We start from the raw sequence: 26,802 nt of genomic DNA on the forward strand, positions 1-26,802 counted from the left end.
TTCAAGGCACGAGGATTAAACAAACTTAGCTCCCGAGAGAAACACAAAACGTTCCCATACCAACGCGAGGAAAATATGTAGGTACTAACTGTACAGAATTAACTACTTACAAATGAAGTTCAAAGGTACGGCATTTACTTCTATTACAAGAGTGACCAACCACTCAAATAAATGCAACTTACTCAGCGCTTTTTAAGTAAGTATAAAGTTAGGTACAAGTTGGTGTGGTGAAAAATTAATTCGACTCAGATAGATGGGCACATTGATCATGGTCCGATGGTCCCATCGCGATAACATGTCCCGCCACGAAGAGAAATCTAGCTGTTCGAGAGTGCTATGTAATCCCCTAAACTTTGTATCTTAAAGCTCCTAAACACACTGTAGAATGTGTACGTGATAAGGATAGTTAATGTAGATGTAGATACCATATAAATAGGTACATACGAAGTTAAATCGAACCTCTCGATATCCATTCTCGACTCCCGATAACGCTCAAACCAACTCAAACTAACGATTCAATCTCGCTCTAATAAGTATCAAATCGTTGCGTATCGATTGAGCAACTGTATTGGTCCTGTGTTATATAGTAAATATGTCTGGTATTATTATAACATAACCGCATAATAAGTTGTGGTGTGTGGTAGGTATAGCTTTCATCATCATCCTCCTAGCACTGTCTCAATTTACCTCGTAAGAACTATTATAGAATCTGGGGGGCGATTTTTGAATTTCGATCGCTCGATTTCGTCACTCGAAAATCGGGAGAAAGCGACGAAATGCTATTTTTTGAAATACAAGCGATAGAAATTTGGAATCGAGTGGTATTGACCAGTCGTTTTCAATTCTATTAGTAGAATTTTAATGCCTAGTAGTGGAGATATTATTAAAAGAAATACACGAAATCGAGCGATCGAACTTCAAAAATGGGCCCCCTGTGCCACAACTCATATGAGGAGCCCGCGGGAGTACGCTCAGCCACCTAATCCCAAGAATTGACATATAGGTATTAGTTTGTACGAATGCGACGGCCAGCTAACATTTCAACCCACCGGGAAACTACACCGTGGGACCAGTCCGGTTTCCTCACAATGTTTGATCATTCGATGAAAAAAGCGATTGATTATTTTTTATCAAATATACGTAGGTACATAACAAGTAACGAGAAACGAATTGGGGTTCAAAACTTGGTGAATTTAATAGTCGCACCGCTCTAGGCTATCAACGCGATTGCTTGTTTAAAATACAAAAGCACGGTTGTGATCATTAGCTGTCCTAGAATAAAATTTTGAGTTGTATTAGGGTTAGGGTATCACACAAGTGATATATATACGAATAAAAAACGTTCGCAAGTAGGACCTGTTGAATGTGCCCCATTCTCACTTGTGAAGCTGAAGGGTCGTGCGTGGGTGCTGCGGTGAACACGAGAACCTGCCTACTTGTAATCATACCCGTCACTACGACGGGCGGGAATGAAACCAGTCAACCCCCACACAACTTTCCAGACAATTTATCATGTAAGAAGACTAAGAAATTTGAATTTTGCTGGACCAATATGCGCTTTCAATTACATATTAAGCATAGTAGCGTGAGTTTAAGGACTAAATATGAAAAATATGTTTAAAAAAATTTTCGATGAAGGGTAGCTTAGGTACCTACATTTTGCGCACTCTCTATAATTAAGATAAATTGGTTTATAAATTACGGTTCGTTATCTCCTGAATTTGATAAACAAGTAAATTTTGTAATATGTACCCAATTCGTTCCGTAACGGGGTGGGCGTTTTACCGCCTTTCCGCCGTGCAGCTTGTTTTGGATACTTGACTTGTACATATGTTACGACACGTACTACAACATGTGTTCTCTTTTGTTTCAGACAAAATATCATCGAGCTCGAGTGTGCCAAACTGTGAAGTGTGTGATATTAACACAAAGTTCCGTGGTTTAGTGTTAATAGTTAAAGCTACCTACGGTTTATAAGATGTCGTGTTTTGGAGGTAGCGTGCTAATTCCCGACTGAGGGCGGTGCAGTGTACATAGTTAAGTGTAGTGCAGTGATGTAAGTTTTAAGCGAACAGTGCAGAGAGGAAGCCACCATGCTGCCTACAAATGTTATGTCCTTTATGAAAAAGGTAAGGCATATATATTATTCACACCAGCACGAATAGGATACCTTCCTTTACAGGGTGTAGTAATCGTCGAGTGTTTACTTACAGGCGATTATTCTGTTAATTTATATTTTATTTTTTAATTTGGATCATATAAAGTAATATGTGCATTAGGTACATGGTATAAAAGAAGAATTATAATGAGATATATTCTCCCCTCCTAAATGCTATTGACAAAATCTATTATATTCGGCATAGTCTAAAGACCGAAGGCGCAAGTAGGTAATAAAAAAAGTAAAGTCCCGTATTATAAAATTCGTTCAACCTCTACCCTTAATGCTAAAAGTTTTGTTGAGGTCCATGAAGCGGGCGGGAGGGACGGTTGACTTTCATATTTAACAAAAGGGAGAAGCAAAGCTTATATTTTATTGTTAATACACTTAAAACCATATTACATAGGTTAGGTTAAACATATTTCTCATTTTTTACACACCCGATTAAACCAATCGATTCAGTTTTTATGCAGGATCAAAAGCTTCCTAGTAATCGACATCAATCTACATTTTATTATGCCAAATAGGCCTATTATTGGAGCCAGAGTATTTCCACTTGCTGATACCCTAGTATTCAAAAATACCTCTTTATCATAAGATCATAATGATAAGGTGACAACTTAATGCCAGAGAACATGGTCCTGTGGCTTGCGTTTATTTCACAATTATATTGTGCTTATGCGATGCAGAGTTCGCTATGAAAATGTACACTGGCACGCGGCTAGATAATTAAAATTGCGGTGTGCTCGGCGAGCTGCAGAAATAATTTGGTATTGCCTCTGCTAGTTATTTTCTAAAGTAGATACCTACATAATGCTGACCAGGATACATTATCGTTTTAGTTATTATTTACTCGACTATAAAATAGAAAAGTTCTCGTTCTTACTCCTATTGTTTGGGATTAGAGTTTTTCTAATTTTTGTAAAGTACATATTTATCTATTTTTAAAACGTATTCCTGCCTACTTAAATATTATAACGTATTTATTTAGCTATTTATCCACAATTTACTGCTGATCATGTTGTTAAAATTAAGTATTAACCACATACACTATCAGACAATAAATCAAAATCTGTTGGATTTAGTCTTTGAAAGATATTTTAAGAATCTCCGCCACTGAAGTGTAGAGAGATCCCCCGAGATGTTTATTTGAGCGAGTGCAGATTCGTAGCAGATTTAAAAGGCTCGTATTATGTATTTAGGTACCTACCTAATTCTCATTCCTTGTTCATGCATATGAAAGAGCTTAGGGTTAACAATTGGATTTCCAACCACTTTGCGAAGTTTTGATCAAATGTGGGTAAGAAACTTCTTTAGATACCGTAAAAGTATACAACTTTGCCCTTTATCATAGCTTTGTCCACCGCGTAACAGTTCAGTAAAAGCGAAATAACTTAAAAGTAGTTACATATACCCTTTCTGAAGCAAGTGAAGAAAGTACCGTAATAGATAACGTAATAGTAGATCAAATACCAAGGGAGGCACCCGTTTCTGCCGAGGTAGTTTGGCCAATCTGCCAATCCGCCAATCTGAAATGATGCCATTCGCCCGAGTTAAATACTCTACTTTTCATTTCGAATACGAAGAAAGTAAAATGCATGTGTTTTTTTTAAACATGAGAAAGTAGAGATTTTTATAGTAAATCTTGAGGGTGACTTCAATTAACAATTTAGGCAAAAGTATCGTTATTTATGGAATGGGGAGATAAATATCAGAATGGAAATTGTATAACAAATCCATTTAACCCAAATTTCAATAGCTTATCGTAAAAAAAAAATAGTCTTACTTGGAACGTAAAATGCAGTGCAGAAACGTATCATTTTCTGCACACCTTTTAGAACAACAATGAGAGCATGAGAAATGAAAAAGTATATAAGTAACTTGGCGGGCAAAGTTGTTTCAAGGAACCAAAACAAAACAAAGCAAAGGAAGCTGGAATTGAAATTAAATTAGTAGAACGAAACCCGATTGCTGTTGCTGTGAAGAAAATCTTTTTACCCTGAGTGCAGTACAATTTGTAGGAATTACCTGCAACATGATTAAAGTCTGTACGTTTCGGACTTGACAGTTTAGTTGTTGCTTGTAACAACTTGCTAGATTCGTAAATAATTGTACACCAGTTACTTATGCGCATGCAAGTATCTAGTTTATGGTGTGGTGTACATTCGTTAAACAGTGCATTGAGGTATGCATTTCTGTACGCAGAACTTTTTTATGACACGCTACATAATACATTACTTGACATTACATAGGTGTTACATTAAAATAGTAGGAACTGCCAAACTGCAAAATATTAGTTTGGTGACAGTTTTAGTTCCGCTCTTGATATACATTTGTGTCAATTAATAAACAATCAATAAAAATAATACTATTTTAACTTAATAACTAAGCATGCAAAATTAATACTATTAAGCCTTCACAGTCAGCAAAAACGGATCCAACTTTTTTAAGAAAAGGTGATCACTATCTATTGCAGCTGACTGTACCGTTGGTTCCCCAAGGTACATTCAATTTCTGGTCCACCAAATGCGATTTTCAAACTTATTGTGCGTTGTATTAGAAAGAAATTATCCTCAGTAAAAACAACGTCGATTTTTAGTCAATTTCAGAGAGTCATGCAAATAACTAATCACATGACATGCAAAATTTAGTTTGGGGTAATAAAACGCGGCGAGCGAGCGTTAAATAATAAAATAAAGCAGTATTAAATTGTTACTAAATTCCAGCACCTATCTTTAGCTCTTACGTAAGTTTCTTTCAGTGTGACGCTGCGAGTCTGCTACGTTTGTAGCGCCCGTGCCGTAAGCATAACCGTTTCATGCCGCTCGCTCGCCGCATGCATATTTTAAGCTATCGTGGCTAGACTGTGGGTAGGAGATGCTATATTCATATTTCGAAAATGATTACATCAGTCAGAGAAAATTCAAAAGCATTTTACAAGTTGGCAGTTTTTGAGATTAACAAAATCTCAACCATTGATTCCTTATTTATTTGATAAACAACCTTTGTATTTTAAAACAATACATAATACATCTTAAATAATTACGAAAGTAACTATCCGTCAAAACCCGTTCCTTATCGCTTCCGGTGCAAAAGTGCCCATAACACTCACGGCATTACCCCGCTGGATGGCTATGGACAGCCTCTGCACCAGAAACGATTCGGAGCGGGGATCCTCTCCCTTTTGCCTGAGTCGACGGCCTATGTCACGCACAAATTGTTTCGCGTCAGCACCCCAGCAGCCCGCCGTTTCCACCGCAAAAGGGACGAAAATATAACCCGAGCCCAAGGGAACATACTTTTGGCGCTTCACCGCCGCCTGAGACTCGGCCGCCGCTCCGGCCGCGCGTGCCGTGCGACTGATATGAGAGGCGGCGAAGGTGCTGACGCACGTAGCGTCCCAGACCAGGCACCGCCCTCTCTCCCACGGCACTAAGGTTAGGCCATCAGGCCGCTTGCCGTCCGTGCGACTTAGACCCGGAGGCTCAAGCACGGATGGAACACCCGCTGATCTGAGCGCCCTCTGGACAATATCGTTCAAGGCATGGTGACGCGGATGCCTCCCGACGCATCGACGGCAACTCAATGCATGATGGCCGTCAGCCCCCACCGTGGAACCGCAGATGCATAAATGTGGTTGACATACATCGCAGCCCAGGCGGAGAGCGACGGACACCCGCAACGAGTCACCGTCGAGTAACGTACCCAGTTGAGGGGAGGGTAACGCCTGCAGCCAAGCCCCTGATTCTGGCCGCGCCACTGCCAGAAGCCTTGCGCGGTCCACACCCGAAGCGTTCCCAACCAGACCGTCCAAGGTGGCCTTACACCCTACCTCATCCCACGCGCGCTGGAGTCTTGGGTTCTCCGGGATGGACGCACCTGGGTTGATAGCCAACCACTGTCTCACAGCGTCGGCCACATACGGTATGCATGGTAGGTACCATTGATTTACTTTAATTGTTATGTGCCTCCCTAAGGCGTGTATTTAAGCAATATTCTTTAATAAAAAACATAAAGACCGGCCAAGAGCATGTCGAGCGATGCACAGTGTAGGGCTCCGTAGTACCTGTCTGTCACAAAAGACTTTGAACGGGTATTTTTTATTAAGCTCAATTTCCACATTTTTTTTTTGGAACCACGATTCAAAATTTAGAGGACTCAGAGGACCCCCTCTTATTGATTTTATATGCAATGGTACCTACTTGGGGGGCCCAAATCTTCAATCTATGTTCAAAATTCAGAATTATAAAGTATTCAAAGTTCAAAATTAGTTTCAATGTTGTGTCAATCTCTGTGATATAGGTCATGTCAAAACTTTTGCTTTTCAATTAGTTATTAAATACGTGTGTAACTATCTATAATAAATACGAAAATTCATACAAATAAAATGGCATAACTCAAAACAAGGAAACAGTAACCGAAATTGCATCGCACGTTAAGATAAGTTCCTTACATAACAAATTAGTGAATAAGTTTGTAAATATAGTTTACTTAAGTTTATTGTATCTACATACTTATCTTCTTTTTTTTTCTTTACTTTCACCTGCCATCGGCTTTCTTAGCCATAATCAGATTGTACTATGTATCTACATATTTCTTTTTCAAGGTGGTGGTCCATTAACCACCATTCCTTTTAGAGAGAGGGTGTATTATTCCAAATACTTATCTTAAATAAATATTTTTCATTTTCATTTTTCATTTTCAAGTAAATACCTACATACAGTCAGCTGCAGAGACACCTAATTGATTCCGGACTCCGGTGCATATTAGATTTTGTGTTCAAGGGGTGGAGGGGGGGGGGGTCAAACTATAACTATAATAGTACATTACTACAGAGGCCGGGACAAAAGGGGTTGCCGGCCGAAGACATATAGACGGCCGAGCGAAGCGAGGCCGGATAGGTCTGAGCGCGGGCAACCCCATTTCCCGCCGAGGTATGTATAGTGCTTTTCTCAAACATGCAATGAAATAAATAAAATAAAAAATCCACGAAACCCAAGTTTTATTTATAGAAAAAACTAAAAGTAAACTACACCCAAAATATAACTAAACACGTACCTATATCTTTATCACGCGTATGTTTTACACGAGTCGTGTATTTTTACTACCCGTATATTTTCATGTATCTTTGATTTTTTCGCCTTGTATTCGTCTGACTGTCGTTTTCGTCACATAAGTTTACATAGTCTTTCATGTTGATATCATGTTTCACATACATCGTTGCTTTATGCATGGAGAAAATAAGTATAATTTCCACAGTGTTCACGATTTTGTAGTTACTTTCATTTCTTTAAAATATGCCACAAAACTGTTTCTAATAAACTGTAAGCCATTTTTCTTAGATTCTAAAATAATAAAATTGCCATAAGCAACCATATAGATACTTCGTCTTTGACTTGGCGGCAGACGCAGCAAGTTATTTAAAATCAATTCTGGTTACGCTGCCAATTCCAACTCCTACGATTACAATTAAAATAAATTTCATTATTTTGTCGGGACTCATATTAAAGTAAAAAAAATCAACAACGCACCATAAATCCAATAAAACATAAATACAGAATGAAAATTTTTCAACTTTGCCTCCATAACAATTTAAAAAAATAACTACGCGTGTTTGAGTAGACCTTTTTACCGCTAACGTTTAGATGAAATATTTTAAATGTATTTATTTGTGTAGTTAAATTTATAATTTAAAATTACAGAATTTGATTAATAATGTATTATTTATTAAGTTCATGTTGATTTTATACAAATAAAACTGCAAATTGTAGCAAACATTGTTTTTTGTTTTTTTTTTTTATAGGCGTAGTGGCAGAGTGTCATTACGAACCATAAAGCAAATACTGCCTCTAGTTTTTTTTAATGGCTGAATGCCACGATGCTGTGTCACAAATATCTGTGAAATGGAAATTAAAAAAGAGGACTTTGCCGGCCTAGGCCTGCAAGATTTGTATGAAATTCCATTAAATACCTCTTGTCCTAGCCGAACCTGAAACGTCATACTTCGCAGCCTATTATAAGGAACATAACATCAATATTTCATTGCATGTTTGAGAAAATAACTATTTCTGCGACTGACTAATACATTAATGCTAAAAATCGATCGTATTACATTCTTTATTTAAAGCTTATATAAAATATTAAAGGAAGGTCCTTACCGCGATTCATTCTACGGGACGTAAATAACAAGATCCTATGTAGGTGCGGTACTTTGATATGAATTATATCCACGAATATTACTGCAGAGGGTTACTTTGGCAAGTAAATAGAATGTTAGTAAATACATGTTGAAACAATTTTATGAAATAAAATTGTTGTTTTAGCTATGATAATCTTCATATTACTTCGATTCGCCTGGGTGACTTGAAAGCATTTACTGACAACTGAATAAAATCCTTCAGTTATATTATACATAACATTATTTAGCCAAATCTGGAATGGAACTATATTTAATGGAACTATAGGTCTTTTTGTATATCTACAAGCTTAAACATATTTGTATGTGACTGTTTGTTTCCTAAATAAATAAATAAAAATATCTAAAACTCAGTGCAAAAACAATCGTTAAATAAACGCGAGGGGTAGTTTTTGATAAAACTACATCTTTTTAAAAGTTTTTCGCCTCCCTTGAGAATGGGTGGAAATAGAGGGGTTGAAGGGCAGCAACGGGGCTGAAAGGCCGGCACCGGCACCGCGCGGCCGCTCGCTTTGACGGCTCTATTAGCGGGGCAGCTTGCAGAAAGGTGCAGTTTATCGAAGCCTGCATATTTAACGCAACTCTTTTAGACCGGGGCTACTTTCAGTTTCCCCGTTGCTATCAAAATGGGTACTAAGTGGAGTGGATACTTATAAATGAATTATTGGCACACCTTAACAGGTCATGTTTGCAAAACATCTTTGTTTCAACATAAATAGGACATTTTGCGATAGAGACTTTTGGAAAACAGACAGATAATTATTTTGCGAGAGGCGTCACTGTAAGCCCCAGCATTTTTTCTGCGCAAAGCAGCGGCATGTAAGGGTTTATTTTAAATATCACAACCCTATTTTTGAGACACTAATGCCACGAGATAGATACCTACACACTGGGAAGATAAAACATGGATTTATTGTACCATGTCAAAAACCTATAGAGTTAGACCAAGAAAAGTCTGCAGCGATTTTGATAGCAGTGGGAGTTTTATTTAAAACGTCAAACTTCTATGAAAATATGACGTATAAATACTTTTGTTGGTCTAACTCTACCAATATTTTTTTAGTAATACTTACTAGCCCGAACATGAAAAAATTATCATGAAAAATAAATACACTTCGTTTAGTCTGGAAGTAGCGAAGCTTAAATACAGAAAGAAATGTTTATTCAAAGCTTTAAAGAACCTTATTAAACCAATTTCACTCTTCTCACGGCGTTCAATGAAAACAAAGCGGCGCGAGCGAACGGAACGTCTGCTAAATAAATGTTTTATGGCGTTTCTCTTTTTAAATGCTAATTCATCCTAAGGTGAGACTACGTACGCTTCGGGATAAAAGCTTTGGAATGAACCACATTAAATTCTGGGTTTCATACTCAAGGATCGACTTTGTATAATATCGATTTTATGCCTGTGTTTATGCCTCACGTACTAGTACTTACCTAACGTTCTGTTCGAGAACGTCATTGATTGCTAACGATTTATCCGGCCCCAGTACCTAGACATATCAAAACAAAGTATGTAGAGGTAGGCACGGCTTGCTTATTGCTTATGGCCGGTAACCGCCCACGCATTACCACAGGTAAACATGTCTTCGAGCGACGTTTCCCATTATACATAACGTTACAAGCCGAGTTACCCCCGCACCCACCCTCGGGGGCTAATTAATACATCAACCTTTATCAAATAGGTACACCAATAACATGGAAAATGTTCATCTGTTGTGTAGAAAGGTAACTATTATCCACAATTTAATGGCTTAGGCTGAAAATGCTGTGTCAGTTAAATAATCATCATCATCATCATCTCAGCCATAAGAAGTCCACTGCTGAACATAGGCCTCCCCCTTGATGGGGGGTGAATGCCATAATCGCCACGCTTGGCAGGCGGGTTGGCGATCGCAGTCGAGTACTTACACCGAATTTAAGGGACGCTGCTGCCCGTCCACCGGTGGTCTTGGACGTAGTTTAAGGGGGTCTCTATTGTTTCCCAAATAGTTTTAAGTCATAATATATTGTTTGTCCGAATTTTCGTTAGTCATAATTGGTTTTTCTCAGAAACGCGTAACTTTTCAGGATTGCCATAAAACAAACCTAACCTAACCTAACCTATCTACAGCATAACCTTACGAAAATCCTGAAAAGTTAACGGTTTCAGTTTTATGACTAACGATAATATGACAAACAATACATTATGACTTAAAACTTTATGGGAAACAAAGGGACCCCAGTTTAAGGACATACCCGGGTCCAGGACATACCCGGGTCAGTTAAATAATAATACTTTGAAAATAGTTTCATGGTGTACCTATTTTATACATCTGACGTAGATAAATTGTTTATTATTATTACAATTGAATTTTCAATGTCCCTTGCTTTGCAGCTAACAATTATTTTATACGGCGTGAGATATTTTTTATCCATTAGTATTTGACAGTTTTTAGTCTAATGGTAACATTCCATTTCTAACCGCAGCTGTACTACCGGTACTGAACGCGTCGCTGTCATTGGAAATGGACTGTCACCTTAACACGGCTGCATAGATATAATTTCATTTTTTATAAATGTATTTCCAATAACTACTTACTATTAAAAATTATATATTTTAAGCTTAAATTGCTTTTATTTCCTTAACTTGCCTGATGTCGTTATTATACAGGGCGTCCCACGGCTATGCCACATGGAGGGAAAGTACCCTAAATATTGCAGATGGAACATTTTACTGAAAGAAGACATTATTTTAATTTAAAAACCAATTTAAACTGCATACATAGATTTTTAAATAATTACATGGTTGAACCGGGAATCGAACCCGCCGCACGAGAAAAAAAATCATCCTGTAGCTTTATCATACCGATCGAAAGGCTTGATCATAAGGATTATTTTTTGCTAAAGAACATAGTGTCAGAAACAAAAGGAAGACCATGAATTTTAACATTTGATGTGAAATTTAGCGAAATAATCAAAAGAGTGCGGCTTTGTATTCAACAGAATGAGACTACATTTTGAGCATTTGATCAATTAAATTGATTAATTTTGAATTAAAAATGTTAAAATTCATGGGCTTCCTTTTATTTCCGACACTATGTTATTTAGCAAAAAATAATCCTTATGATCAAGCCTTTCGATCGGTATGATAAAGCTACAGGATGATTTTTTTTCTCGTGCGGCGGGTTCGATTCCCGGTTCAACCATGTAATTATTTAAAAATCTATGAATGCAGTTTAAATTGTTTTTTAAATTAAAATAATGTCTTCTTTCAGTAAAATGTTCCATCTACAATATTTAGGGTACTTTCCCTCCATGTGGCATAGCCGTGGGACGCCCTGTATAACAAAATTAACAAACGTACATATATATATGAATTATAATGTAGTTGTCTACATGATAAAGTGAGTAAGTTGGTCCCTTTCAATCGCACGGCTTTGAAAAGTGACGGTTATATTCTCATGTGGATAAGAAAATCCGTCGCCTGCCTGATACCTTTTCTCTAAAAAACCTGCAACTACTTAATTTAAGTAATTAAATTCCGACTTCAACTGCAGATCTTCACAACTCATATGTTCTGCTTTGTGCTAGGTACTTATCGCATATTATATTATGGTATTTATGGTGTTTTACAACCTAACCTAATTACCAAGAATAACAAATAAATGATGTCGGTACTGTGTGCAAATATTGATTCATAACTTGTAATAATTTTTGACTCCTATAAATAATACCCTTCTTCTTCCTCGCGTTATCCCGGCATTTTGCCATGGCTCATGGGAGCCTGGGGTCCGCTTGACAACTAATCCCATGATTTGACGTAGGCACTAGTTTTTACGAAAGCGACTGCCATCTGACCTTCCAACCCAGAGGGGAAACTAGGCCTAATTGGGATTAGTCCGGTTTCCTCACGATGTTTTCCTTCACCGAAAGGCAACTGGTAAATATCAAATGATATTTCGTACATAAGTTCCGAAAAACTCATTGGTACGAGCCGGGGTTTGAACCCGCGACCTCCGGATTGAAAGTCGCACACTCTTACCGCTAGGCCACCAGCACTCCTATAAATAATACCCAAACTTAATAAAAGAAACACGATAAAGGTGTTGATATAAACACAGCTGCACAGTAGGTACGACTGGAAATAAGCTAGCAGACTTACACACATTTTACGATCAATGAGGAAAGTTGGTTTTGTTTCGATTTCAAATAAAAACAGATATTTTATTATAATCAACTTTCCCTATCTCTAAAGTGTTCGCTCTCGGTCCCAGTAGTAAATTCGGCAAATGTAACGTATTATTGTGTAATAGGACGTGGTTCATACGTTCGTATTATTTACATAAGTTTGTGTTTTTTAAATTACTTAGGTACAGTCGACGTCAAAGATAAGTTTACACTTTTGCACCTTACTCCTTTGTAGTAAGGCGAAAAATGTTAACATAAATATCTTTAACGTCGACTGTACATAATATTTTATTTAAAATAGAATTGTGATTATTGTTATATTGTTAAGTCGCTTCATAATAGTTCCGTAGTGGTAGAAGAGCCAACTGCAAAACGAACCAACTTGATACCGCGAATTAAATGCACAATGTTTTCCCATAAAAGCTAAGTGCGAATTTGATAGTCTGCCGCGGCGGAACTTGCAGAAAGTACAAAAAAGGTGTGGAAAGACCCTGATTTAACCCATCTGATGCCGTGATAATTTGAGCGGTGTACTTGTGTGCGATGCTTTTCGCGAAGGCGAAATACGTAGGTATTGCACACATGAGTGAATATAATGAAGAATAGGCATAATAGCGGAGGCAGTTATAAAGTTGACCCAAAAAATTTTTATTAAGCTATGAGCTTCATCACATATGTTCCTTGAGTAATTCTAAGCATTTCAAGCCTGGGAGGCAATAAGAAATGTGCGTCTACTCGGATTTGTAATGGATTCAAACTTTCAACCCCTTTTTAACCCTGTTAGGGGATGAATTTTACAAAACGCTGAATTTACTTTTCCTGCCTTTTAATAATATCCCCAAATACAAAGATTCAAGTCCCGCGTTCGAAAATTTTTTTGATATCCATACAAACTTTCAACCCCTTTTTCACCACTTTAGGGGATGAATTTTCAAAAACGCTGAAATTAGTTTACTTGTATTTTAATAATATATCGTTTTACGAAGTTTTAAATTTCTAGCTTAAAATAAAACTTGAACCCCATACAAACTTTCATCCCCTTTTTTACCCCGTTAGGGGTTGAATTTCTCAAAATCGCTTCTTATCTCTTGTACACTTTATAAATGTAATCTAGTGTGCAAATTTCAACTTTCTATCTTTTGTAGCATCGGCTCTGCGTAGCAAAAATCTCCAACCAAATTTTTCACCTTTTTACGTTTTTCTTGTAAAATTACTATGAAACTGAAAAAAACAAATAACAGCAATGAATTATACGTCTTTGGTTTATACGAAAATGATACCAAACTTGCCCTTGTAGCCACCAGGATCATAATAGATTTTTTTTAAAGATCTCCCACCCTCCCCAACTAGACGCACGCTTCTTTTTGCCTCCCAGGCTAGAAATGCTTAGAATTACTCAAATATCAGATGTGATGAAGCTCATAGCTTAATAAAAAATTTTTGGGTCATGTATGGCAGCGTTACATAACTGACTCCAGTATAATCGGCACAACGTAAGAAGCAATATTTGACAGTTATGAATTGACCCTTATACGTATGTATACTCGTATAAGCTAAAACCTACGGTTGAACTGATAACCTGAGATTCATATATAGGGTCAATCCATAACTGTCAAATATTGGTTCTTACGTTGCGCCGATTATGCCTATTCTTCTTTATATTCACTCATAAAATATCCTTCTAAAATATATCACACCTCTACTAAACGCTTGTTGGAGGCAGGCAGTAATTTGCATGACATTTTAAAGTAATTATTTAATGCCGTTGACGAAGCATAAGTAATGAGGCCCATTATCCCATGAATAGCTAATCCCAAACTTCGTAGCGGCCGTGTGTACGGCTCCGAGACTCAACAAATAAACTGCCTTACTGGGTGCCACAAAAATATGCACTCCAATTAAGCAATAATAGTCCTTGTTCCTCTGATATAAGAACTCCGACATGGATTTCATTTTCGTAGAGCTTTACTACCCAGTAATTAATTATGTTCGCTTTAAACTTCAACCGGAAGTTTTTCAATTTGCATCATTGCGCAGGATGCAATGTTAATATTGTACAAAAGTTTCACAAATGAAGATAATGTTTTTATAGTGAGTACGTACCTCTCGTCTTTGTGTTTACGATTGTTTTTAGGTATTTTAGTGTAGCTAGTGTTTACCCTATATATAAGCTTGAAAATATGTACTACATTACCTAGAGCCATGGAGGTAGGGTGACCAGACGTCAGGAATTTTAGGCATATGTCAGGAATGCGGCCGGAAAAGGGAAATGTCAGGAATTTTGGCATTTCCTTTTCCCGAAGGACAAATAAACAAAACAATAAAATGATATACAGTACAATACACTTCACTCGGCTCTCTACCTTCTTTCAGTAACGGATATTTAATTCGTAAAATATCCGTAAAACCGTAAAAGTACATAGTCTCGGGCGTTTGCTACTAGACGCCATGTTAAGGACACGACACGCGCACTGTTATAACGTAGAACTAACGGTGCGCCGCGCCAATGCACCCCCCCCCCCCCCCCCCGCGACCGCGACAGGTCATGTCAGGAATTTCGGCCGAAAATCAGGAATTATGTCAGGACTTTTGAAATTTGTATCTGGTCACCCTACATGGAGGTCCTAAATGAAACTACAGCTCGCTCGGAGGAATGGTTTTTAAGGATGGCAAAATTAGGTACTTGTCATTTCTTACTTCCTGTATAACCAAGTCACCGAATCATTGTTTTGAAATTGTCTCATGCTGATTGGTTAAAAAACATAGGTACAATAATGACCCCATAAAAAAAGTCTCGTTGTTCTACAACTACAAAAAAATTTTGAGCTGTGCTTACTCGTATTATGGTAAAGGTAAACCAAGTTGGTTATTTTAGTTAGTACCGGGGGGTGTCCACTGAACTCGATTTCCATCAACATGCCTATTTTGAAACCGTATCATTAGATAATATATCTTCATTTTCTTATTACTTACATATAAAGGCCATCTAGTAAAAGATAGCAAAATTGACGAGCGTAACGAATTATTTAAAATCGAATCGAATCGAAGTCGAATCTAGAGCTATAATCACAAAAGAGGCTTTCAGAATATAACAATGTCAAATGTATGCTCTGCATTTTTTGAGTTTAATAAAAATAATAAGAAACCTACTTGGACTTAACATATTTTACCTAAGTACATAGATGCAATTGTTTCGTAAAATATGTAATTAAATGAAGTGATAAAATGAATTGTATCTTCTCTTAATTCTGAAATCTTACATCAATATACACTGTATAATGTGCCAGCTGATTCAGCGTTATTACACAGCACATTGGCTACATAGTCCTATGATATCGGAATAATGCGCCTTCGTGGTTTTGTCAAGTCCCCGCTTTGTGCCTACAAGGCACGCTACGAACAATACCTGCAATTTTGAGTCCCCCATTCAACAATATCTCGACAACGCATGAAGCTCGAAATACCTGGCCTAAAAAAAGCTAAAACGAATTTCTGCAGAGCGAAAATAGGTACATACCTACTTGAATCTTAAACTTTAATCTTACTCTTCCACTTTACGAATGTCACAGAAATTGCAGCGTTCGCTCCGACCGTTGTTAACGCTTTTTGAGCATTTCCTCGTTCCAGAAAGATAAAGAATTTTGTAATAAGAACGTTATGATCATTTCATGAAAAATTAACATCAGCAACTTAATGTTAATTTTCGCAATCTCCTTTGATTGACCTATAGGTAGTTAGGTACTCGATAGGTATTTAGATTTAGGTACTTAAAATTGCGATCCTGTTCTGAGTTAAAAATACAAAATTTATAGCACACAGGTACAGTCGCCCACAAATATCTGAACACGCCTCTATTGTAAGGGCGTTAGAGTGCGTGTTCAGATATTGTGAACACCTTGGCCGCTCCGATATATCTGATGGCGACTGTAATGTGGAAAGTCATGCGAATTTTGGGTGGTCGGCGAATTTATAATAACGAGAAGACATGGAAATATACAATAAAACAACACGAATATGGACCCATCATTACAGTATGTGGACTCTTTGCCAACGAGTAGGTATTTGTTCCCAGCGCCATAATCGGTATTATGTGGGAATCCTGAGTAATAGAATAGACACGATAGACACTATTCAGGAAAGTACTCATATTTTTATCATACACCGGGAATAGCCCAGTCACAACTTTTTATGGTGTTAGTCGAAATAGATTTTTTTTCAAGGATTAAAATTAAATATATATTTCGGACGAACTGCCTAAAGGAATGAAAAAGTCAGAACCTTGGCTCTATGTCGGATTTGAAGTACAGATTTTATTTTAAGATATTAAAACCATCAATAAAAATCTTTAAATATAGAAAATTCAAACTGCATACTGTGTTGTACGAAAAAATGATGTAATTTATTTTTTCACCACACCAGCTCGGAAAGGCTTACATTGCATTTCAAAAGCTGATAGCAAAGTTTAGTTTTATTCACATGTGAGGCAAAGTAATCAAATGCAAATTTTGAGTTGTTTTCTTATGTTTGCTGGTAGAATTGACTTTTAAATTATGGTTTTCGATGATAAATATTATTTATTTGGATTAGAATTGGTTTGATTTGTTTGATATTTTACATTTCATATTTGCTTCGGGTTGGTGTGGTGAAAAATTTTGTGTTTCATTAGGGGGCAAATTTTGTTTAACCCTCGTACTTTGAAACCGTTGCAACGCTCTAGATTCCATTTTTCGAACCACTCGCTATGTCAATATTCGCACGAGCGGTTGAACAACAACTTTGCCCCCTTGTAAAACAAATAACTATTTACATGGAAAAGTAAAAAGTGGATTAAATGAGCGAATTTTTTAGGTTCTTATAATATAGGTAGGTATAGGTACCTTCTTGATATGTTCTATTGTATAAAGGGTAAGCTAGTTACGAGTATGCGTATAGCGTAAAACAAGTCTGGAGTTGCGGGTATCCATAAGCTACGTTGACTGCTTACCATCAGGTGGACTATATACTTGTTTGACACCGATGTGGTATTAAAAAAAGTAATTAACTAGGAATCGCCACGAGCCGTAATAAGTGATTAACTATTTATTTTAATGAAGACGGTGTAATAATAAGTTCTAGTCTCAGGTCACCCGACGCCATGGTCATGGTCGCCATTTTTCTTATGTTACATTGTAAACGGAATAGAGTTTAGGTGGATGCTGAAAATAGCTAAGAAGAGCAATCGGGTCGTATGTCGAGACGCGTAATTACATTCCATTATTGTTGCTCCCCCGCGCGGCCGCGTCGAATCCACGTGATACCCTCAAATGTCTATTGTAGTCCTTCCCAGCGCTAAGGAAATGAAATACCGTTAGTAATACAACATCGTTGCTTAACTAATCAAAACACTAGTATAGACCTAGGAACTATTATGAAAATTCCAGTGACAATCTGCATTTTGGAAATTTGCTGCCTGTACTACAAATAAAATCAAAGTAGGTACCTACATACATAACTTTGTAAAAAAATCCAAATAAGGAAACCTGCCTCTTTTAGATATATTCGAAACTTTCGTATTGTCCCACAGGTTGGCAGAAATATAACGGTGGGCTAAATGACGGAGCTTTAGTGTCATTAAGCCTGATAGCGTTTTGAGTTCAGCCACAAAGCAGGTCAGCTTTAAACAATGCGATGTTGAGTTACCAAAACAAAACGTAACCCAATTTGCGATTCAGCCACAATTCGTGTACAAAGCTTAGGAAATCGATGTTTTGTTATCCATGTTGACAAATGTTAATTTCTTGTAAAAGGAAAAGCCGTTGGGACATGACGATCGTTTAGGGGAAATTAAAGGATGCGGACGATTCTCGAGCCATATGTCGTTAGCAATTAGAGTTGTAATGTAAATAGCGGCAGGCAACAAGTGGGTCAACCAGGGCCGTGACCCCCTCCCCGACCCGCGCCCGCCGCTCTACCGGGTCATGAACACCGCCTGTTCATGACCTACTTTATCTTATAAATCTGCCGTTACCGACACCGACTAGGATCGTAATATCTTCGGCACAGGTAGCAATAACTTTGATGTGTTTTTTAAACTTTGATTACTTTTCTCCGAACTTTGTGGTCGGAGTGCTATGAGGATAACAAGACTATGTATTGACAGGATTCTCTACGTGGAATAACTTTAAAAGGATGTTATGCAAATAGTTACTTGGTTATAATCGCTCATCGATGCAACGAGGTTTTGTTAAAACGTTCTATAAATTATATTTGGCTATTTGCGCTGTTGCCTTTACAACCTACTTATTTGTTTGACGAGTAGAGCTTGGAACCAAAAGTGTTTTATAATAAAAGATCCTCTACCACTGAGTCGATCTTACAATATTTTAATCTTAGTCGTTAGCAGGTAGGTACTTAAGAGTAGTCAGTTTAATACGCAGACGTACAGAGCAACTACAGAGACTCAACTATTTGAAGCGTTTACGAATAAATAAAACTGTTGATTCTATTTTATTTTCTACCCCTTCCAGAAACTAAGCAACTCTTTCTAAAGGAAAGCCTCAATAAGCGCAGTTGCAAATTTGATTTATAATTTAACCGTAGGGCAAGTCACGAACGCTTGGTGGCAAATTCAATAACGTCAGGGGAGTGGGCAGCGCGCTACTGAGCGGCGTACGCGCTCCCGAGAGGGCAGCGAGGTCTGATCTGCAGCTCTAATATTCATGAGACTCTAACTACGATAGTCAGGACTTCAAGAGATCAATTTGAAGCAATGTAATAAAGCAAAAGTTTTGAGTAGTACTCATGAGACAAATAATGACTAATTATTTACTTATTTTTATATGACGTTTGAAGCAATTATTACTGTTCTATTGCTGCCGTTAATTTATAGTGCATAAAGATGATATTGGGTGGCGACTAACAGTAGTAGTAGCCGTGCTGAGGCAACGTGATGTACTGATGTAAGTAAGCGAACAAATAGGTAATGTAATTTTTCGCTTACGCTTCTTTGGTTCATAATGTGAGCACTAAATGTCCAATTTTGTAGGTCTTGCTATGACAGTAGTATGTCTACTGATCTAAAATTACATGATATATCTTGATTAAAAGTAACCCATTTGAACTACGAATGAATGGATGGATGTCAAGATTTAAGTACTTATCAAAGTTATTAAATCTAACTTTAAATAAAAAAATCCTTGAAATTACTAATGTACTTTACTTATTGGAATGCTAAAAACAGTAAACTATAGGTACACAGTGTTTTTTAGGGTTCCGTACCTCAAAAGGAAAAAACGGAACCCTTATAGGATCACTCGTGCGTCTGTCTGTCCGTCCGTCTGTCACAGCCAATTTGCTCCAAAACTACTGGACCAATTAAGTTGAAATTTGGTACACATATGTAAGTCTGTGACCCAAAGACGGATATGTAACGTCAACAAATAAATTTTAAACATAGGGGCTACTTTTGGGGGGTAAACCATAAAATTAAAAATCAAAGTTTTGCAAACTATATCGTGTTACATATCAAACGAAAGAGCTCATTGTGAGAATCTCAATTGTACTTTTTTTTTAATTTACGATAAAATTTTTAGAAGTTATTCAAGAAAATAGACAAAAAATTACCATTCCCCCCCCTCTATCTCCGAAACTACTAACTCTAAAATTCTGAAAAAAATACACAAAATAGTCCTTTACCTAAAGATGACAGGAAAACCTATTAGAGTCAAGCGTGAGTCGGATTTAAGAACAAAAATGCGGTCTAGGTTTTTTTAGGGACACAGCCGCAATGGTTTAAGTGAAACGTGATGTAGACAGCTATTGCGAAGGCCCTAGGCCGATATCCGCATAAGGCCGAAGATCCGGAGCTTCCCGAAGAGGCGTGCCTTTAGCTTCAAGCGTGAGTCGGACTGAAGATAAAAAATGCGACTAGGCTGTATCTGGCACACAGCCGCAATGGTACTTGTAGTACTGATTGATTGGGTTACTACTTACTAGGTATTGTCACGTGTTTTAAAAAGCACTATACAGGGTGGCCAAAAAATAAAGTAAGTGAATTCCCGTTGCCGACGTGCAACCCCGAAATAGCGAAGAAAAATTTGGCTGTTTCATACGTTTTGGCTGGTCCGTTTTCTATGGGAGAATACATTTTTTTCGCGATTTTGGGTCCCATAGTAAATGTTGCTCAGTAGGTACGAGTATAATCCCAAACCCTCCCTGGCTACGGGAATGCACGTATTTTTGGCCACCCTGGTATTAACTCTCGTCGGCCTTCGATTTTAAAACACTTGCGGAAGTTGTAGGAAGCGCGACCCGTCGGACGCTCCGAGTTTTCAGCTCTACGCGGAGCTCGGTCTTCAGTCTTCGCATTTAGACACTTGTACTCTTGTTCGGCATTTAATTTCCTATCTAAGCTACTTTGCATATTTGCAGAGATATAAGCCACCACGCCAGAAAACTTCATCTTACATGTGTTGAAAACTTGATCGACTAATTCGGGTTTTTCAAGATGTTTCACTCACGTCATGTTACACGTACAAAAAAAAATTGTCGAAAATTGTGAGATGTACGGAACCCTTGAAACGCGAGTCCGACTCACACTTGACCAGTTTTTTTTAACTCCGTTAACTTCGGGGTATGACTAAGTAAGTATTTAAGGAAACAACGGCATAGCGAATTTTCTTTTTTTTATTTACATAAAATACTAAAATATAGCGTTGTTGTAACACGGGTATTAACATATACCTACAGTTCAACCAAACAATCGAAAACTTGGACAAATCTTACTTGCGTTTAGTAGCAGATGTATTAACTCATACCAAAACACTACCTAATCAATGTGTAAATAGGCCCTAAGCCAAATGTACACGCTCGTAGAGCTATCAGCTAAAAATAAATATTCATTATCTCTAAAATGGGAACTCCATTTAGGATACCGGTGGTGTCTTTGAGTGAGATTGAGTGTGTTTCATCGAATTTGTATGCCAATAGGCACGACAAAGTGATACTGAAATATTTATTTAACTTCTTGTAACTTACTGTTGAACAAATAAATCTTTGAATCTTTGAGTTACTTAATTAAGTTAGGAATTGACATTAACCTTGACATTAACGGGGTCTAAAAAAACACGATGTATATTGCAACAGATGTTTCTTAAGTAACTCTTGATCTCGATGAAACGAGTGTAGGTACAGGCGAGATATAATAATATTACATAAAATAAGAAAAAAACTGTTGAATTTCTTTTCCCCATTTTGTAAGTGGTTTCAGGACCGGTAATAAGTACCTACCGAGGTCCCCATTACCTCGGAACGGCTATAGTTTCCTTCCGCGGCGCGACTTACCGCCCTTTACGAGTACAACGTCCGCTCGGAGTTAGCTTTGTTCAAGGCTTACACGGTTCCTTCCGCTGCCCTGAGATATAGCTTTTTTGATATTTAAAATATAGCGAGTTCATTGTTTCTGGGTTGTACGGTATTGATTTTAATTTGAAACAGGTTTTCTTGCTTGTAGTACAAATAAGAGTTATCACAATTAATTAAGATCAAATTAGAGACAGAAAGACCTGTGTGGCATACAAGCGGCTGAATGGGGTCAGATCGCACAGGATAGGAACGAATGGCGAAATCTAGTGTCGGAGGCCAAGATCCACTTCGGGCCGCTGAGCCAGCGAAGTAGTGAAGTAGTAGTAAATTATAGAACGACAAATAATTATTATACAGTCATATTACGGTATATTGGAAAATTTTATGGAGCTATAGGTAGCTAATAATAGCGTATTTGCCTAGCTACTTTACGCACTGAGAGAAAAATCATCACCAGGAATTAAAAAACACTTCTGGGGGAAAAAATGAAGTTTTAGTAATAATTATGGAAGTTTCACTATTTCTGTAAAGTTTATTTATTTGTACAAACAGCTCAGTAATCCTAAATCTAATTTCCACAAACAGATAATAGAAATTGCAAGAACTAATAGAAATTGCAAAAGTCAATTTGTTCCTATTACTTGACTCTCCTTGTCCCCGGATTAAGTTTATTTTTGTAATTCTAAGTGTGTTTTTATTAGTCTTTTCTCTAAGTGCGGAGGCGGCAAAAAACAAAAACAATATGAGTACAGGAGGTTGCTACACTTGCAGTTATTGAGCGAGTGGAGTAGAGATGACTCGAATGAATAGCCAAATAAAACGGTTCTGAGCGGAGTTGGGGAGACGGCAATATTGATTTCCCCTTCTGATGTATTTCAGACTCCATCTGTTGCTCTCCATAAAATTTACGATAGTATTACTGAGTCGTTATTTTTGTATAAAGAGTAAAAGAGTTTTATCGCTCTGCGGCGACGGTTCGCGCGACACGACCTTTTCTTTGACGCGTTGTGACTTTTATTTTCAATGGAGCTTTTTACATCTGTTTCGGTACGAATATTTGTTTAGAAGAATCATGTTCGTACTACTCTTAAAATTACAATTTGATTAAGCACGACGTGACTTTCTCCTACAGTAAGTTCAATAAGGGGTTTTTGTTGTCAATTATAGTACCTACCAATTGTGTATATAATAATAATACATATTATTATATTTTTATTATTTGTATCTCCTTGGATTTCACGGGCCTATAAATCCCGGTCTTTCGATAGGCTTCCGCGGGGATATACTTAGATCCAAAACCCGTAGAGGCCCCTTGGAGAGCTTAAATGTCATTTAATTACATTATTATTAATCCAATAAAATATGCACCTCGAATGTGGCAATAGGAGTCCCTATTGTCCCTATATAGTCCCTATATACTGCTCTAAAGTCTAAAATAAATGCAACTCTAGGTAGATTACGAGTAGAGTTCTCTGGGTTCGCCTATTTATTTATTAATGTACGTTAACAAATGTGAAAGTAAGAATTTAGAGTTTATTTTTATTTCATTTATTTAGGATCAGTAGGATCACCAACAGACAATACATCATGAAAAATTAGTAGCTTAAATTTACATTAAAGGTAGACGTTTGTCCAATTTTAGTATCACAACTTGCTCCAGTATCCTAGGACATACAGTATAGGTACATTAGGTTAGGACATTTAAACTTAAGAGTGTTTAGACGACGGCTTTAGAATAGCGCCAACCTTCACATAGGATAGGGTGTCGTACGAGGCGACTAAGTCCACAAACGAAGTAAGAAGCTATTTCGTCACAGGGGAGATGGTCCTCTTAGCATTGTTTTGCCATCCATCTAGGAGAAGGATACTCCAAAATAAAACCCGGAATGGAATTTCCGTAAGGCGCGAGTAGGGTCCAACCTGAAATATGCGGCAGATTCCTGCAGCTGACCTGTCTCCACACGTATTGGCTCGCCTTTCCTGAGGCATAAGACAGTGAAGCCGAGAGGGTAATGCAGGTGCTGGGCATCCCTGCGTTTCCTTAATTCCGTCCCAGGCGGTGTAAAGTATGTTACACCATAAATCGTCTGCAATAGACGTAAATTGCCAATGATGTTAGACGACATTTATAAAGGAAACCATGTTTGCAGATGGTGGCGACGGAGGACACGGCAAACACGGTGCCGGGGCAGATCGAGGCGCCCGGCACCTTCGGCAAGCTGCGGCAGACGCTCTCATCCAGCCTGCTCACGGCCCAGGACAAAGGTATGAGTAAAATAAAGTGCTTGGAAGTATCCAATTCTAAAGAGTATACTATTATATAGGGATGTGCTCCCCTATAGAGAATTCATGGCACTACTTTCTAGAACTTTCAATATAAGCTTTTTATGATATTCATTTAATTATGTATTTAAAATAGTGAGACTGATACCTGACTCCACAGTCAAACTAATTATAGTTTTGTGGAGCACTGTCTATAACAAAAATTTTATATAACAAATATATTATATTATTGTTGTGTTATAAAAACTAAAAGTACATCCGTTCCACCCCAATTTTGGTGGCTAGCCATAAGCCGCGCGTGGCGCTGTCGCCACCTAGGGGCGATATTCTGTCATGATCGTAACAGACGCGTTTTGTTAGAGAGTGAGTCTTCTGTACCTAGTATTATTATTTATTCTATTCTGTGGTAACGCGTCATCTCGTCAATCAACACACACATTTACCTACATACGATGATGTAGGTACATCTGCAATCTTCTTCTTAAGTCGTAAAAAGTTAGTCGCCACTATACAATCGAAGATACGTTGTATACAATGTTAGAGTAACATTTATTTTTGGTAATACACGAAATTCGATCACTCGCTTCAATACATGGTTAAATTTTGGAACCTTTTGCTTAATCGGTTATCAATATTATCACGAGGAGTTAGACAATAACAGAACTTTGGCCCCCTGGACCCCTATTCGACAAGCGACGTTTGACGTATCGTGTTGATCTCCCGTTAATGTGGGAAAAATCATGAGTTCTCGAATACGTACAATGTCAAAATTTGACATTAACAATCCACAGTTAGGGTGACAAGCAAACTAAACCGAATCACCCTTAGTTTAGAGTTGAGTTTTGGTTGTACCAAATGATATTATCCACCGTTGATGGAATCAACACTCAGTATGCAATAAAATCAACTGTTGATTTGACGTGGATGCGAAATCTGACAGTTGTACATGTCGAATTTGGCCCCTGTATAACAAATAACTACTCTCACCTTTCTTTTGTACATATTTGTTCCCGCACCCATTTGTTAGTAATCTATTTAAATTTATTAAAGATTTTTTTGCTAAATAGGGCACGGCTGTGGCCTAAAAAGACTCATGGCCTTAATACCAAAGATTTAATAAAAAGTTGCAGTTATCAAGTATACTGTCTGTTTTAGAAGTACATATATATATAAGGATGCGATATAAGTCATACCTTTCATACATTTATACAAATGGCTACTATTTAAGTACCTACCTAATTGCTATTTACATCAATAATTTCGGGGAATTTTCTTCCAGTTTTTATTAAATGTTTTCCCAAATATAAACCCTAAAAGTAATCAAACCCTACAAGAAATTCCTTTGTTATTCTGGCTGAGAAAGATGCGTTGTAAATTGCTTGAACTTATCCCACGTTCTTTTGTTAACATATCATTGCAATAAAAAAAAATATGTTCTTAAGATATCGTACTTTTTTCGAGCACAATACTTATGAGAAAAACATAATAACAATGTAATGCCAAAGGTAAATTAACAGAACAGGTTGTAAAAGTTAGCTCTGAATGATAAATGGCTTCGGAGCCTTCGGGCACCGCCTAATACTTAATATAGATTTTCACTTGTTTACACGCTACGATATAAAATTCATAGAAGTTGTAGGTGGCATCACGGATCCTGAAAAAAATATTTAAATATGATTCTCAAAAAATATACTTTTAGTCAGGATGTGATAGAATAGAGGAACACTATCTAAGGTATTTCCGACTAAAGTACTGAGTAGTCCTGATCCTGACCACTAGATGACCCGACCACATTAGCCTCGTAAGCTGAAGAGGCCGGCTCGATTACGGCCTTGGCCGGAGGGCTTACTTAAATAATTTGATTTGTTCCCTACCTAGTTGTAATTCAGAATCAATTAATCCGAAAACAATAAATATGCGTCTAGCAAACATACGAGCGAAATTGTTAATACTACCTGTGCCAGAAATTATTCACTAATTCCGAAACTTCATGAATTTTCCGTTTGCAAAGTCTTTGAAGCTTAGTCGAAGTGAAACTCGACGTAACAATTATAACGCAAAGAGCATTGTAAATTAGATGCGCCCAAACTCCGTTATTGTCCGAAACAAAATTATCTCCCGTAATTATTATTATTATTTATTTATTCCATAATTTAACATTTACAGTCAAGCTACACATGTTAAAAGGAGTGACATTATATAAACATTGAGAGTAAGATTTTACTTAAGTACTAACTATACAATAATTGAGCTCGGCGTCGTTATTGACTCCAGGTATCGGCTACTAACTGACAAATTAACTGACGTAATAAAGGAATTCTCTTCAGTTGTTTCCAATTCATTTGCTTATACTCAAGATGCCACCGCTCGGCGCTCGGTGTCTGATATAAATATCATTAATATTAAATGGAAAGATGAAGAGATGTTTATTTTTCAGATTGATCTATTAATTCTCTGTTATGATTATTTTATTTGTCTGATATTAATTATTAATAACAATACCTATAATAAGAATCAGATCACGAGCAAAAACTTTATTAAAATTGGTATTTAATATGGAACGAGTATCAACGTTAGTAACTGATTACATAATTTGTTTTTCATCATCATCACACTTGCTCGTAAACGGTGTAGTACAGTCGCCATCAGATAT

At 37.3% G+C, this 26,802-nt stretch overlaps 1 protein-coding gene across 3 annotated transcripts in view; it reads left to right on the plus strand.

Annotated features, from left to right (window-relative positions):
* The first annotated feature begins 1,873 nt into the window (after nt 1–1,873).
* The window catches only part of LOC134668963 (regulating synaptic membrane exocytosis protein 1), a 70,344-nt gene continuing 45,415 nt past the window's right edge, over nt 1,874–26,802 (plus strand). For all 3 annotated transcript variants that reach the window (XM_063526472.1, XM_063526475.1, XM_063526473.1), the window contains exons 1-2: nt 1,874–2,129; nt 24,017–24,131. In XM_063526472.1, coding sequence (XP_063382542.1) covers nt 2,094–2,129; nt 24,017–24,131 — 151 coding nt within the window. In that variant the 5' untranslated portion in view covers nt 1,874–2,093. The remainder of the gene's footprint in view (nt 2,130–24,016; nt 24,132–26,802) is intronic.

Source organism: Cydia fagiglandana, chromosome 11 (genome assembly GCF_963556715.1).
Source record: "Cydia fagiglandana chromosome 11, ilCydFagi1.1, whole genome shotgun sequence".
Lineage (NCBI taxonomy): Eukaryota > Metazoa > Arthropoda > Insecta > Lepidoptera > Tortricidae > Cydia > Cydia fagiglandana.